At 47.2% G+C, this 14,939-nt stretch overlaps 1 protein-coding gene across 2 annotated transcripts in view; it reads left to right on the forward strand.

The window, feature by feature from the left end:
* Positions 1-1,275: 1,275 nt before the first annotated feature.
* Positions 1,276-14,939, forward strand: part of myo18ab (myosin XVIIIA b) — a 215,723-nt gene continuing 202,059 nt past the window's right edge. For both annotated transcript variants that reach the window (XM_063204850.1, XM_063204851.1), the window contains exons 1-2: positions 1,276-1,537; positions 4,632-5,872. In XM_063204850.1, the coding sequence (XP_063060920.1) occupies positions 4,826-5,872 (1,047 nt within the window). In that variant the 5' untranslated portion in view covers positions 1,276-1,537; positions 4,632-4,825. The remainder of the gene's footprint in view (positions 1,538-4,631; positions 5,873-14,939) is intronic.

Raw genomic sequence — 14,939 nt, forward strand, 5'->3', positions numbered from 1 at the left:
TCGGCAATGGGAGACACAGTACGATACCGCTGGGCCAAGAGACTAGTCTCTCGGCCCAACGGCACGAGACTGTATGAAGCTATCGGAGGGAGGTTTTACCAACGTTCCACGCCAACTCTGTGCTAGTTAGCCTCCGTTACACTCTCCCCCTTAAACCTCACTCCCATCCCGGGTCAGCGGCACCACTGTGACGGAGGTCATCTTGCACCTGTTCACCCCCCTCGGGGATCGAACGTGCGACCTCGTCAACTACAACGGTTCGGCAATGGGAGACACAGTACGATACCGCTGGGCCAAGAGACTAGTCTCTCGGCCCAACGGCACGAGACTGTATGAAGCTATCGGAGGGAGGTTTTACCAACGTTCCACGCCAACTCTGTGCTAGTTAGCCTCCGTTACATTTAGTAATGCACTAGGCCTACAACTTGGTCATTGGCAGTCTGGTAACAGCAAATGTATACCACTGTGGCTAAATTGGTTGACTGATACTTTGTTTTCAAATAAATTATATTTTTCAGCATAATTTCATTTTTTATAAAGCCAACCTGGCAAACTCCAACTCCCATTGTCATTGTGACACAGCACCCCACTGTTCACTGCACTTTTATGCCCTAACCGCTTATCCATGACAGCTGAACTTTTAAAGAGGAAAACAGAGGATTTGACACCTGAAAGATTGAAAAGTGTGTAAAATATGAAAATAGAACAGTGTTACATTTGTTCAGGTGTTTTCTTAAAGTTCAACAAATAAATTCTTGTGAAAACACAAATGAAATACTTTCAAATATACAAAAACAACAAGGCCCTAAAATAGGCCTACACAATGAGCCCTGTTATGCATAGCTCCAACAATATGGTCTGTATTAGACCCTGCTGCTGGCAAAAAAAATACCCAACATGCATGAAGTTTTAGCATAGGCTGATTTGTTACATATGTAGCCTAGGCCTAATTTATAAATTGGTATCAAGTACAATGGGTGGTCAGTTTATGTCCACCAGGACAGCCAGTCCCAGATCTGTCCACAGGATGGCGCAGTAATGTTGCATCACACAGAGCCGTATATGGCATCACACTGGCAGCACATGACCAACACATAACTTGATTAAATGGGCTAATTTCATAAATTAACTGCATACGGCTGCTACAATTTATGGTAGTGTGTATCTCCAAAGGCAATGTTGTTATATAATTATTCCACGGCTGAGCACACGACACACGCTGTTTTCACAGAGCTGTGAATAATTATTACAAACTACAAAAAAACGAAATGCCAATTTGTTCACTGTCTAACTTTGTTTACTTTGTAACATTTTGTCGCATTTCAAAGGTAAGCAAATCCTGTTGTAGTTCAGAAAATCGACCAGCAGGAATCACTGTTCAATAGCCATTCAGAAAGTGGCGTGATGACGGCCGCTTTCTAATCACATTCAGGTCTGCCCGTGCCGTTCCTACAGCATTTTCTTCGCCCATCCAGAGAGGACTGAGTTACCAGTGTCACCCACATTATCCCGAAAAAAAGCTGGATGCTGGATAACGGTGAGTGATATTTTGTAGTTTGCTTGGCATAGCTTTCACACGTATTTGTCTATTCATATGGTTGGACGACTCGAAGAACTGAATAATGTTTTAACTGCAACGGTTGATTATGATCCCACACACTGATGTTTTCATCTGAATCAGCACCAGCCTGCTGGATACAAACGATAGACCTTAGCACAGTAATAACTGGTGCGTTTTAGCCAGGCGCATTATACATGAATGCTTGTTTCGCGGTGTTGTGTGTTCACTATTACACAGATGCCCATGTGTAAATAATAGCTTTGGTAATCAGCTTTAGGGTTTCTCGTAAAGCTATTATGCGTGTATTACAGAAGGTGTACGGAGTGGCTAGTTAGCCTATTTTCCCCTTTTTGTCCCCATCATTGCGATGCATACGGAAATCTTTGTTTCATTCTTCTCCACACATCCACAATCAAACTGGGTTAGCTCGTGAACCACACAGCAGCAGTTTTAAAGCACCGATGATGAATAGTTAGCGCAAGGTTCTTTGACAGAAAATGATAAAACATCTGTATGGTGGTGAGAGTCAGCTAACGTTAGCTACCCTCGAATCATAATGTGGAGTGCAGATAAAACGTGGGTTTATCCAGCGTCATGTTGGGTGGGTGAAATCTGCAAGACATGGATATGGATATGAATAATAACGCGTAGACTGGAATGGCGCTGCTGTAAGCGGGCATGCCATTGCTAGTTGTGGGACACCAATGGGAGGGTGTACATGGACAACGAAGGTTGTAGGTGAAACCTGCAGGAAGTTATTCACCGCAACTGCTGTCCTGATTGGAAGCAAACCCCGTGCTTATGATTTCCAGGATCAGGCATTGGCAACACTGCCAGGATTCTCGCCTCCGCTTGTCCGCAGACAGTGATGCTTGAGCTTAGTACTGACAGCCAAGCCAAGGCCTAGCTATCTTCCATGTAAAACATAAAAGGTAACATGGCTGTGAAGTCTTTGGTCTGGTGTTTGATTTGACCAAACCAGATGTGTGGCTCTTCTTTTGCCTACGATACTGATTGTATTACTGCAACTTCAGCATCTACGTTTCCTTGATCTTCATCTGTTATCCCTAGAACTTGCAACAGGCAAGCGGGTGGGGGGTGTGACAGTCATGCTCGACCCCTGCAACACTACACTACAACATAACTTTTTATTCACTGTGCCAATTACGACGTAACAACAGTTTACTTTCGCTTTTACTCCCATGTGCCTGACAAGGGTGTGTAGTTCATGTTATCATCCTCACACGCCTGATATTCTGCATGTAGGTTACATGCTTTCCAATATTGAGGAAAAGGCCTTGAATTAATTGTTGAGAAAATGGGTAGTGGTGCTTGAATAGAATCTAGATTATTACCCATTTTGAACAAGTACTTTCAACGCCAAGTTCATTATTATTCTGTGTGGTATTCTGTGCTGTTTCATATTCAGTTCTCCAGTGAGTGCTAGTGAGGGCTAGCTGCTCTTACACAAACACTTGATTATGAGCATGGGCCGGCTGTCATTTGAAGTGGTTTATGGTTTCCCTTTTATTGGACTGGAGCAGAAGCCATGGAGTCTAACAAAGCAAAAGCTCGCTTTGCCTCAGTCATCTGCGTCCATCCACAATCTTGGACACAAACTTACTTCCTGCCTTGCATTGGGGGAAGAATCCGGCCTCTGTGTTCGTTCGTGCTTGTTTGGGGATATTGATGTGTGCAGCTGGTGGGAACCAGAATGCAGAATGCGAAAGGTTGTAGAAAGCTGTGGCCCCAAGCTCCTCCTCAACAAATAAACTCGGCCAATGTTGTCAGTGGACAGGAAAAAAATTGCTTGCCTTGAAAATCGGACTAACTAGCATCGTTTGTTTGTGTAAGTGTGTGGCCTTCATGTATTCTTCACGGTGCCCGTGCTGACATGCAGTGACAATGCTGTCGGTTACTGAGTGATGTGTGGGAAAGTGTCTGTCTGCCTGTCTGTCTGTCTTCCTGTCTGTCCGTCTGTCATGTTTGTCATTATTCTTTACGTTACCCTAGGTGTGTGCATTGATAATGCTGTGGTCCAGTTGTGTTGGAAAGTGCTTGCCTGCCTGCCTGCCTGCCTCCCTCCCTGCCTGCCTCCCTCCCTGCCTGCCTCCCTGCCTGCCTGCCTGCCTGTCTGTCTGTCTGTCTGTCTGTCTGTCTGTCTGTCTGTCTGTCTGTCTGTCTGTCTGTCTGTCTGTCTGTCTGTCTGTCATGTTTGTCATTATTCTTTACGTTACCCTAGGTGTGTGCATTGATAATGCTGTGGTCCAGTTGTGTTGGAAAGTGCTTGCCTGCCTGCCTGCCTGCCTCCCTCCCTGCCTGCCTCCCTGTCTGCCTCCCTGCCTGCCTGCCTGCCTCCCTCCCTGCCTGCCTCCCTGTCTGCCTCCCTGTCTGCCTCCCTGCCTGCCTGTCTGTCTGTCTGTCTGTCTGTCTGTCTGTCTGTCTGTCTGTCTGTCTGTCTGTCTGTCTGTCTGTCCTCTTGGCTGAGCATTGAGTTGATGCACAGGTTTTGGGGAAATGCAGTGCACTGATCTCATATGGTACAGTGCTGCTGTGAGGAAGCCCAGGGATGTGGTGGGCTGATCTCTTTTGGCTGCTCCAGGCCTCCTTGCGGAGGGCGAGTAATGAAACCCAGATTTAAGGGCAGGGGGTGGAGCGCACCCCTGCCCTCTCTGCTATGACGAGAATGTCTCGCTCCCTCCATACTTTTATTTTCAGTTTTTTCCCCCCTCTCTGGGTTTGTGCAATACTCATTACTACATATATCACCAGTCTATGGGATTTAGTTTAAACATTGTTTTGCTTTCGACTGACCCAATGCAGTCAGTGAAGAGAGTGTAGGCAGAGTGTATAACAACCACAAAGGAGTGGTCTGACCATGCACTCATTCCCCAGATATTTAAATATTAAATGCTGTGATTTTTCTGCATATCTTATGTTTCCTCATAACTCCCGCTCTCGTTTTCAACCATAAGGCTATTAGAATATGAGATGAATTCATAAATCTCCCATAACTCTCTCAGTACTCTTTCTCTCTCGTGACATCTCTCTCTATCTCTCCCTCCCCCAGGCCTGGTGTGATAGAGGCAACTTGAGAGTCCTCTGTGCGCTAAACCCCCCCAGCATTGCCCCTGTATGGCAAAACCCCTGTTGTTGTGTGATGACCTTGTAGACACAACCGTTTGGACGTAGCAGCAACCCGGAGCAGAGCAGCAGCAGCAGCAGCAGCAGCAGCAGCAGCAGCAGAGTGAACCCACCGCCACCATGTTCAACTTCAAAAAAGACAAAGAGAAGGACGGAGGGAGGAAGGACAAGAAGGACAAGAAGGAGCGCATGTCGGCGGCCGAGCTGCGCAGCCTGGAGGAGATGAGCATGCGGCGCGGCTTCTTCAACCTCAACCGCGGCAGCTCCAAGCGCGACTCCAAGAGCAAGCTGGAGATCTCCAACCCCATCCCCATCAAGGTGGCCAGCAGCATGGAGCTCAGCCTGACCGACATCGAGTCGGACGGCCTGAGCAACCGCAGCAGCATGGTGCTGGACATGGACCAGCTGAGCGCGGCCAGCTCCAGCGACGACCTGAAGGGGGATTACTATGGCGGGGGCGGAGGCGAGGGCGGACCGCACAACCGGAGCTCGGTGAAGGAGAAGGCGTCCAGGTTTGGCTCGCTCGCCATGCCCGGAGCGCAGGTGGACAAGATCATGAAGCGCTTCTCCTTCTCCCAGAGGAGCAAGGAGGAGAGCCCGTCCGAGGGCTCCACGCCGTCGGGCCAGAACTCGGCCGCGCCCTCCCCGCAGGTGGAGAGTAAGGTGTTCGACCCCCAGCGCAAGCACAGCCTGCAGCCTCCGTCTTTCCAGCCGCCCCAGCCGCCCACCAAGAAGGTGCGCATCCCGGAGGTGGTGGACAAGACCTTTATGGCGGACCTGCGTCTTCCGGCCGTCGTGCCGCCGGCGACGCCCGAGGTGCGCGAGCTGGAGCTGCAGCGCCGCAACACCGGCGACTTTGGCTTCTCGCTGCGCCGCACCACCATGCTGGACCGCGGCGCCGACGACGGCAAGGTGTACCGGCGCGTGGTCCATTTCGCCGAGCCCGGTGCTGGCACCAAGGACCTGGCGCTGGGTCTGGTGCCGGGCGACCGGCTGGTGGAGATCAACGGCCGCAATGTGGAGAACAAGAGCCGCGACGAGATTGTGGAGATGATCCGGCAGTCGGGCGACACGGTGCGGCTGAAGGTGCAGCCCATACTGGAGCTGAGCGAGCTGAGCCGCTGCTGGCTGAGGAACACCGAGGGGCTGCGGAGAGAGGGCTTTGATGTGAGTACCTGCTGGATTACCTACTGTATTGTGCATTAACATTGTATTACCTATGTCATTTCTCGTTTCTTTTCTTTTCAGTTCCTACATAATGTCAGTCCTGGCAATCCATCAGTCTGTCTGTCTGCCTGTCTGTCTGTCTGTCTGTCTGCCTGTCAGTTCATTCCTACCAGAGGTGTTAGTCCCAAGTTCAGAAAGGTAGAAACCCTGGCTGCTGCATATTGATCCCGCCAGCTCTGAATCAGCTGATGAGCATTCAAAGCTGGTGGATCAACATCTCACTTTCTGAAGTGTTGCAACGTGGTGGCAGTGTGTTTACCTGCTGAAGGATTCACACCTCTGTTACCTTATGTCAGTGTGTCTGCCTTTCTCTGTCATCACCATTGTATCATTGTATTTTGTCATGCCATCCCTTTCATCCAGTGGTTCATTCAGCGGTTTCTGGACATCAGTGAGGGGAGGCTGATGTGAATCCTCCAGTGAATCAGTCCATTCTTTCTTTCTTTCTTTCTTTCTTTCTTTCTTTCTTTCTTTCTTTCTTTCTTTCTTTCTTTCTTTCTTTCTTTCTTTCTTTCTTTCTTTCTTTCTTTCTTTCTTTCTTTCTTTCCATCTGTCTGCATCTCTTATCCTCATCTCCGCACATATCTCTCCAATGATCTCCTACCCTACAGCAGTTCATTTGAACTTTCACTGATAATGAGTCCAGGGAGGGTGTGGTGGGTTAACTCTGGGAGTTAAATCTGGAATGAGCTTCATTCTTGCCCAGGAGGTCTGACATTGTGAACTTTTGTCCCACTGTCTTGTCAGTCAAGTGTCAAGTGCCTGATACCAACTGACGCACCACTCTCTCCTTCAAGTGTCTCCTTCCATGCTGTTTGTGACCAGAATTTATCGTTTTGTTTTGCTAGTTCATCACTCAATGTGCCTTTTTAGTTTATTGCAGTCATGATTTTATGTGCCTTATTCAGCATTTGCTGTCCACCCAGATATTGGATTGGGTGCTGCAGCAGTGCTGTCCAACTAACCTACATTTCTTTTGCGAAGAAAACCAGCTGACAGTTCACATGAGTTCCTGACTAGTGATCTGAAACAAGGGCTCGGAATCAGCTGCTGTGGTCAGCATAAACTCACAGTCATGATCTTGATATTACAATGTAATTGAAATGAAATGCAGTCAGTGACTTTGCTGCATTTCTTCTGTCTCTCTTTCCTCCCTACCCTTTCTAAGTGTCATCTTTTGTAACGTTCAAACAGTCTTTGTGACACCATGTGTTATTGAAATGAAATGAAGCCACAGTGACCCCTCTGTCTTCCCGCTGTCCCAATGTCCCTCCTTCCCCCCTTCCCCCTGCCTTTTCTGAGTGTCTTATTTTTAACGTTCTCAAATGTTGGATTTTTGGACACCTTGGGGAGCTTACAAGTGCTCGTTTTGTTGTCTAAAAACCCAGAAAAACGGTCACAGTGAAGGACGACCTCACTGTGTATGACACCTTTTGTTCATCAGTGGTAACATGAGCATGAGTGCTTTATTGCAACATCATTGAAATTAAATGTAGCCAGTGACCTCTCCATATTCTTCTACGTACCTCTTCTCCCTCCCTGCGCTTTGTGAGAGCTAAACACACAGATCTGCACCTTCACAGTGAAGAACAACCTCAGTGACCTCAACTGCTCAGCAGTGACAATATAGTCAAAATAACGTTTTTACTGCAACATTGTTGAAATCAGATGCAGCCATTAACCTACCTGGTGCATCACATACTGTAGCTCTCTTCCAATAAGAGTGTTTTCTGTTTTTGTATCCGTGTCAGTAAGCTCAGTGACATCATACGGACCTCAGGCTTGTTTAGCCTGAACACACAGAGAATGACAGTCACCTTGAAGAACCACCCACTGTACTATATGACCCATACCGTAAACACATTAGCCAGTGTGGACACACTTGTTATTTTTTGAGCTGTGGGCTGTCCTCCAGAAGTTGTTTGATGACAAACACAGTTTATTTAACCCAGAGGTAGGGTAGCCGTAAAGCGTTGAGTTCCTCTTGGCGTTTGTTTGCTAAGACAATGAAGTGCTGCTGCTCTGCTAACAGGTTTACAACTTTCACTGTGGCTTAACTACACCAGGCTCATCATCTCAGACCTCAAGTCCTTTTGTAGTTCAATCCTTTCTCCTGGCTTTCTAAGGCATATCTATGGTAAGATTTTCAGATTTTTGTCAAGACGTAGCCTAAAGGTAATGATACACAGGGCAGCTGTTTGAGCAATGTTGCCGGAATGGTTGAAAAAAGTTGTGCTGGAAAATTCAAGTTGTTATGTGATGAAATGAAGCATCTTCAAGCATCAAGCATCAATCAAGCATCGTTGCTCAGACACATTGCTCAAAAGGTTGCTCTGTGTATCATCGACTTAAGTGTGTGGCGTGCACTATGGTCTAATTGATGTGGAATGACCCAGTAATAACTCATTGGTGAAAAGGACTCCTGTTTCGTATCCCTCTCCCCATTCCTGTTTCTTCTTGCTGTCTTGTTGTGTGTCCAGTGCTGTGCTTATGACAGATTAGTGGGCGAGAGACCCATATTGTAGACTAGTGTTTCTCAACGGGGGCTTTACACCCCCACATGGAGCATCAGGGGCCGTAGGAGGGGGTTTTGAGAAGGATACAAATGAAAGGGGGCAGTCCTCAGTTGAAATTGGGGTGCATTCATCTATTCTATTTGTTAATACTGAAGGGGGCGTTGCCAGGTTTATGTATGGGTGAGGGGGGCGTTGGGGGGCTTATTATGAGATCAGTGGGGTGTGTATTCAAAAAAGGTTGAGAACCACTGCCATAGTCACATCTGTCTTACTCTGTCAGTCCACGGAGCTCCGGAGTGAGATTGGGCACGATGACAGAGATGCTTGGCTTTCATGTGTCCAGATACTGATACTAAGGCCACTGTATAATTTGGAAATGCTCTTGAGTTTAAGTGGCAGTCAAGGTTTTTTCCCCCTACTTTGGCATATCAGCAGGAAGCTATTGGGTCTTATCTGGAGTGTTTTTTCGTAATTCCTAGTTTCCTCAATGGATCTCTGATAAGAGCAATGTTGTTTGGTGTCAGGTGGTCAAGTCTGTGTGTGTGTGTGTGTGTGTGTGTGTGTGTGTGTGTGTGTGTGTGTGTGTGTGTGTGTGTGTGTGTGTGTGTGTGTGTGTGTGTGTGTGTGTGTGTGTGTGTGTGTGTGTGTGTGTGTGTGTGTGCGTGTGTAAGTTAACTGAGAGAGCAAGCCTACAGTATGTGTGCAAGCTTGCACAAGTCGCTACTGTACTGGAATGAATCCGGCAGTCTGGCTCAATCAAACACAGATGCGTGAGCTGTGACTGACAGCTCAGAAAGGGGATCTGTCGCGGGTCTGAAGCTAGCTGTAATCGCTAAGCCATGTGTGCATAAGATAGCCTACAGAATAATTACACAGTCTCTCAACCATACCCAGGTTTGCCCTCACGGTCACCACACCCATGCTGCTAGCTACCAAGGACGCGTGGGATCGCTCCGTTTGCACCAGGGTAGTCGCTCTGGTCCGTGCTGACATTTCAGTCTGTTGTTACGAAAAGGCCCGGTGCTGTCTGTACCATTTAAGAACATGCGGGCACGGCGCTAGTGTGTAATTTCATTCGCTGAAGACTGGAAAATTCTGTCACATTTTAGAGAATAGCTCCACTTGTTCTCTGTCTGTCTCTGTCTCTGTCTCTCTTTCTGTCGCGCTGTCTCTGTGTGTGTGTAAGTGCATTGCCATCTGTTTGAGGTACTTGAGAGTACTGTCTGAATCAACTGGGTGGGTGTAGACTGGAGGTGTATCAAGAAGTGGGTCTTCTCAGTAGGGACATAATCATTAGTAGGCCATGTTTGTGTACACTCTGTGTGTTTTGGGGTGCTTGTGTGATTGTTCCATGTGTTCACATATGGCAGCACTACTGTCGCACATACCATGTCCCATGTGTATCTTTATGTGTGTGTGTGTGTGTGTGTGTGTGTGTGTGTGTGTGTGTGTGTGTGTGTGTGTGTGTGTGTGTGTGTGTGTGTGTGTGTGTGTGTGTGGGTGTATTCTTTGTGTACGTGCATTGTGTGTGTGTGTGTGTGTCGTCTTTGTCTTTGTTCTCCTCTGGGCTGCAGCTGATGAGGAGCAGCTGCATTGTCTCCCAGGCCGCACACGTGCTGCGGAGATGAGGGCACTTAGCCATGCAGTCTGTCTGTCCCTCTCCCATCCCCTCTCCACCCCCCCACGCGTCACTATAATGGGGTCCCCTGAGGGGGTGGGGAGGGTCCCCCGTCACTGTGACGTTGGAGAGAACCACAAAGCGCAATGGCTGTGTGACCCACGTATAGTTCACACACCCTGTCATGTGGTCCATGTGATTATCTAGCTCGTTAGCTTTGATGGGCCAGTGCGTGTGTGATACAGGGCTGATGTTCATAGAGTGCATTCAGTTCACACGTACGTAGCATTCACAAGCTCACAACCTGTACGGATAATACAGATATTGTGATTGTATTTGTTGTGTTGTTTCAAGTCATCTCCCTTGTCCACGTTTCATAGATAGATGTAGAATATGTATTGTTCTTTCGGAAAATGTATCTGTGCTATTTACAGTCCGTCTGATACATTTACGAAAATAGAAAGAGACAATAGACAAACACAATACCCCCGTCCCGGCCCACATATACAGTATCATCATGCGGAGACACTTCAGATTGGTGTCTATGCAAGAATATTATAAGACAACAACAGCATATGAAGTGTCTGTCACATATCAAGGTTGACCTCTGATGAACTGATGTGAAAAGTCATTGCCATGGTTAACTATGGAAACCGTCACAAGCTGTATAATGAATTGCAGATTTCGACATTAGTACACTTAATTAGTTTCACATCATTAATGCTACTTGTAATTAAGCAAGATTAGTGCTGTCTCATGCCAAGATAATGACCGTCATCATAAAGTTTAGGGTGGATGAGTCCACTATGAGTTTTTGCAGATGGATGCTTTTCCCATGCCTTCTGTAAAACTGGGAGGGATGCAATTGTTTCAGTCGATTTCATCACTAAACCAGCTGCCACTGTGTATTACGGTTTTATGACAGTCCGTTTGGCATCCGTTGCATACCAGTACACACAGGATAATTGTTTGGCGTGGTGGTGGGTCAACTTTGGCGCAGTGCGGTAAAAAAATGTGCATTCAGTGAAGGCTCAAGGCTCAAAGCACAAGGCTCCTTCACAGTCAGTTGCCCAGTATAAAAGAAAACAGGATGAAATACACCCGACCCGAGTTTACTTCAGGGTGTAATTGTCCTCTTTAATGATTTATTGTATGACCCTAACATACCTGGGCGTCACTTATTGTAACAGAGGGCTGAATGAATGGCCTTGTGTTTTTTTACTGCTAATATCTTGTGCTTTTTTGGCCCAGGTCCCACTACAGTCAGTCCCACAGATGTGCTACTGGGAAACCATTATTTACAACATTCTTTTCTCACTAAGTGTTGGTGACGGTAACAATCTCTCACCCCCCACCTCCCCACTCACCGCTGTGACCCCCCCCCCTTCCACATTCCAGAGTTTTCAGCATTGTTCTATTTTGGGATTTACCAATAAACAATGAGGGACTTGACTCGACCGTGTGGTTTTTCTGCCTGCCTTCTTTTGTGCTTGTTTTGGCTCCCTGCGTTCCCCCGTGGAAATGAGAGAGAGAGAGGATGGAGAGAGAGGAGGGAGAACGCAGCAGGCTAGCTAACTAGAGGACCACATACCGACACTAAGCTATAAGCTAAACGAATCCATGGTGCTAATTTGAAACCGGTGCCAATTGTTTTGACCCCCTCTCTTACTCTTTTATGTGTTCGTATATAATAAAACGTTCACTCATTCCCACTATACCATAAACTCTGAAGAACTCTGAAGGTTTGTGAGCCAAGAATGTATAACTCAGTCACACCTTGAGAGTTCATTTATTATTCCCAACTCGGTTTTCATCATAACATTCCCAACAATGAGACACATAGTATATAGAGGAAGCATTAAGGGAACATTCACATATTGAACTTTCACATGTTGTTTTGTCTTTCATTGAAACAATCCAGCATATATTACACTCGCCTAACCTTAGTGTGCCAAGTAAACATGTGGACATGGTGTGTATTGGTGGGTTTGTGGACTTGGTTGTAGCCATTCCTCCAGCTTTTTTGTATGTGCACAGGCTGCACTGGCCTATATAGTATACAAGTTAATGTATGTAGCTTTTGTTGTGTGTGTGGATGTGGACTTGGTTGTAGCTTACTGGTCTTTTTGTAGGGGAATAGGCTAGACGTAGCCTAGGATATACTATATAGTGTGAAGTATGCTGCTGGATGTGGACACAGTTGACATGCCACAAATGGCACACTTGGGCGCAGCGTCTACACTGACACACGGTACCCGGGAAGTGTGTATGTGGACTTCTGTTGTATTGCATGGGCACAGTCACAGGAGAGGCCCCCAGTAACCTGTAGCCTTTTGATTGTAGCCTTCCATTTTACCCTCTCTGGGTATGGCCCCATCAACAGTCCTGGTGACACAAAAAGTCGCGGTGAAAGCCTGTGTGATGGGCCTTGGAAAACCAAACGCTTTCAAATGTACCGAGAACCAAGCCACATGTCATCTGGAGATATTTTATGCCTTTCTTTTTTTGGGGCATAAAAAAAGGAATAAAAGAAAAGTTATGTTCGATGGGCAGCTTTTAGCTGCCGCTGCACACTCACCGAAAAGTTGATGGCCAAGAAGTTGATGCAGAGAGAAAGAGGGAAAAATGAGAAAGGAGAAATTGTAAAACTGAATAGCGGGAGTCTGAATGGATGAGAGAGTTGGAGATGCAAACAGGATATGGAGGCTTGAGGCCCTTGTGAGGGGTGTGTGTGTGTTCACAGAGCGAGCACTTGGCTTGGCAGCATGCTAGTGTCTACTAAGGAAGTCTGCTTTAGCTGGTGTGTGTGTGTGTGTGTGTGTGTGTGTGTGTGTGTGTGTATGTGTGTGTGTGTGTGTGTGTGTGTGTGTGTGTGTTTGTGTGTGTGTGTGTGTGTGTGTGTGTGTGTGTGTGTGTGTGTGTGTGTGTGTGTGCGTGTGTGTGCAATGTATCTTTGTGTGTATGTACCTTGTTATGCATCTTGTATCTTGTGTGTGTGTTTGTGCGCGTGTGTGTGCGTTCTAACTATGTGTTCGACAATGAAGGTGGTGTTGGGAGTTGGATACATGGGAAGTCATTACATGTCCCACTGCACACAACCCCTCCCAGCCTCATTGTCTTCCAGAACAACACAAAACAGCTCGCGTCCAATGGAGAATGAAAGGGAGGCCTTGAACACCAGCACATCACAGCCCAACAAAGAGAGGGCTGGGTGGGGACACAGTGCCATGAACACACACACAGAAGCCAAGGGCAGATTGGGACCCCATGGGCCCCTGGGCCAGACAACATGAAAGGCCCACCCTCCATGGAATCATGAGGTTTGGAAAGATTTGTGTGTTTACTGGAGATGTTAGAGAGCGTTTGTTGTTGGGGGTTCGGGGCTTATTTGAAAATTCAGTAGTTAACAGTGCAATTTTATGACAGTATGAGAACATAAATATAGACCAATAAGGGAGTGTTTTTTGTAGTGCAGAGGTTTAGGCCTCAGGGCCCCCTTGACTCTTGGGCCCTTGGGCCTGGGCCTGGTAGGTCTGTGCAGTAATCCACCCTTGACAGAGGCAATAGCAACATCACCAGCACCAGTGTATGTTTTCCCTCCACACAGCCATGGACAAAGGCAGAGGCAGCAGTAGCATCAAAGTGTTTCAGTATGGTAATAAAAAAGGCATTGTACATTGTATCAATCCTCCTAAATGGGCGTGACTTTCCCATTGAACTCCATTCGTTCTGAACCCCTGCTAGGGCAGCATGGGATGGCAACCATATGATGGCAGCTTAGAAGTACCTTATGTCATATATTGATTTGTGAAGAAACTCTTTCTCCTTATGAACCGTCTCTTCCTTATCAATTGCCTCTGGTAACATCATCACCAACAGAAACGCACATGCTAATTGTCTCGGCACAGAGACAAAGGCACAGGCAGCTGCGGCACACTGGCAGATCTACTCAGGACCAGAAGTCGGTACATGATACTGCGCAGTACACGTTGCAGTTTTAATTCAACACTTATTTGTTGAGGTATTCTCTCAGTGTCGGATCAACACTCAAGAGTTTACTGTGTACAGTATGGCACAGCCTCAGGGATAGGGAAAAAGGGAGAGGGCAGAGGTGAAGCCAGAGGCCCAAGTGCCAAGGGGGCCCTGAGGCCCAATCATCTATATTGCAATCCTCATATTGCATTGAAATCGCTCTTTTAACAACTGTATTTCTAAATTTTCTAGGGGGGCAACTGCCACGAACTCCCAATAACATATGGTCTTAGGGTCTAACATCTTGTCTAAGACCCTACATCTTTTTGTAAACCAGCAACATTCATGGAGAGGGGCGTTTGTATTTGTCTGGCACAGGGGCCCATGGAGCTGTCATCCGTCCCTGCTGGCAAGCCAGACTATAACCTGAAATGTATAGCATATTCTGCCGGTACAGTTGGATGTATTTTACAAGGCTAAGCAGAAGCACAAAGGCACAGTGGCAGCTGGCTACTCCATTGCTGCCATCACCACCACAGCCATCATTACCGCAACCTCTGCTGCTGTGGTGGGACTGTGGCCGGACGGCCCCACTATAAGAGCTCATATAAAATGCAAATATTTAATGGGGAGGGTATAAGCCGTCTACAGGAGGCCATAAATGGCTTGCAGGGATCCAGTTGGGCCCCCCAGAGCTGATGACAGCTTTGGCTGGGCCCGGACAAAGTTATCTGAAGGGTCCCCCCCTCACCCAATACATGTACTGTACTAAGGGCCCATATCTTGGCCTGCCCTCGTCCTCTCCCTGGGCCCGTGACAACAGTTCCCTTTGTTATCCACTGTCGGTTTCCCTTGGGCCCCCTATATTGATCTTGGAAAGAGGGGGTTCATTCTCCATGAG

This window comes from Engraulis encrasicolus, chromosome 8 (assembly GCF_034702125.1).
Source record: "Engraulis encrasicolus isolate BLACKSEA-1 chromosome 8, IST_EnEncr_1.0, whole genome shotgun sequence".
NCBI lineage: Eukaryota > Metazoa > Chordata > Actinopteri > Clupeiformes > Engraulidae > Engraulis > Engraulis encrasicolus.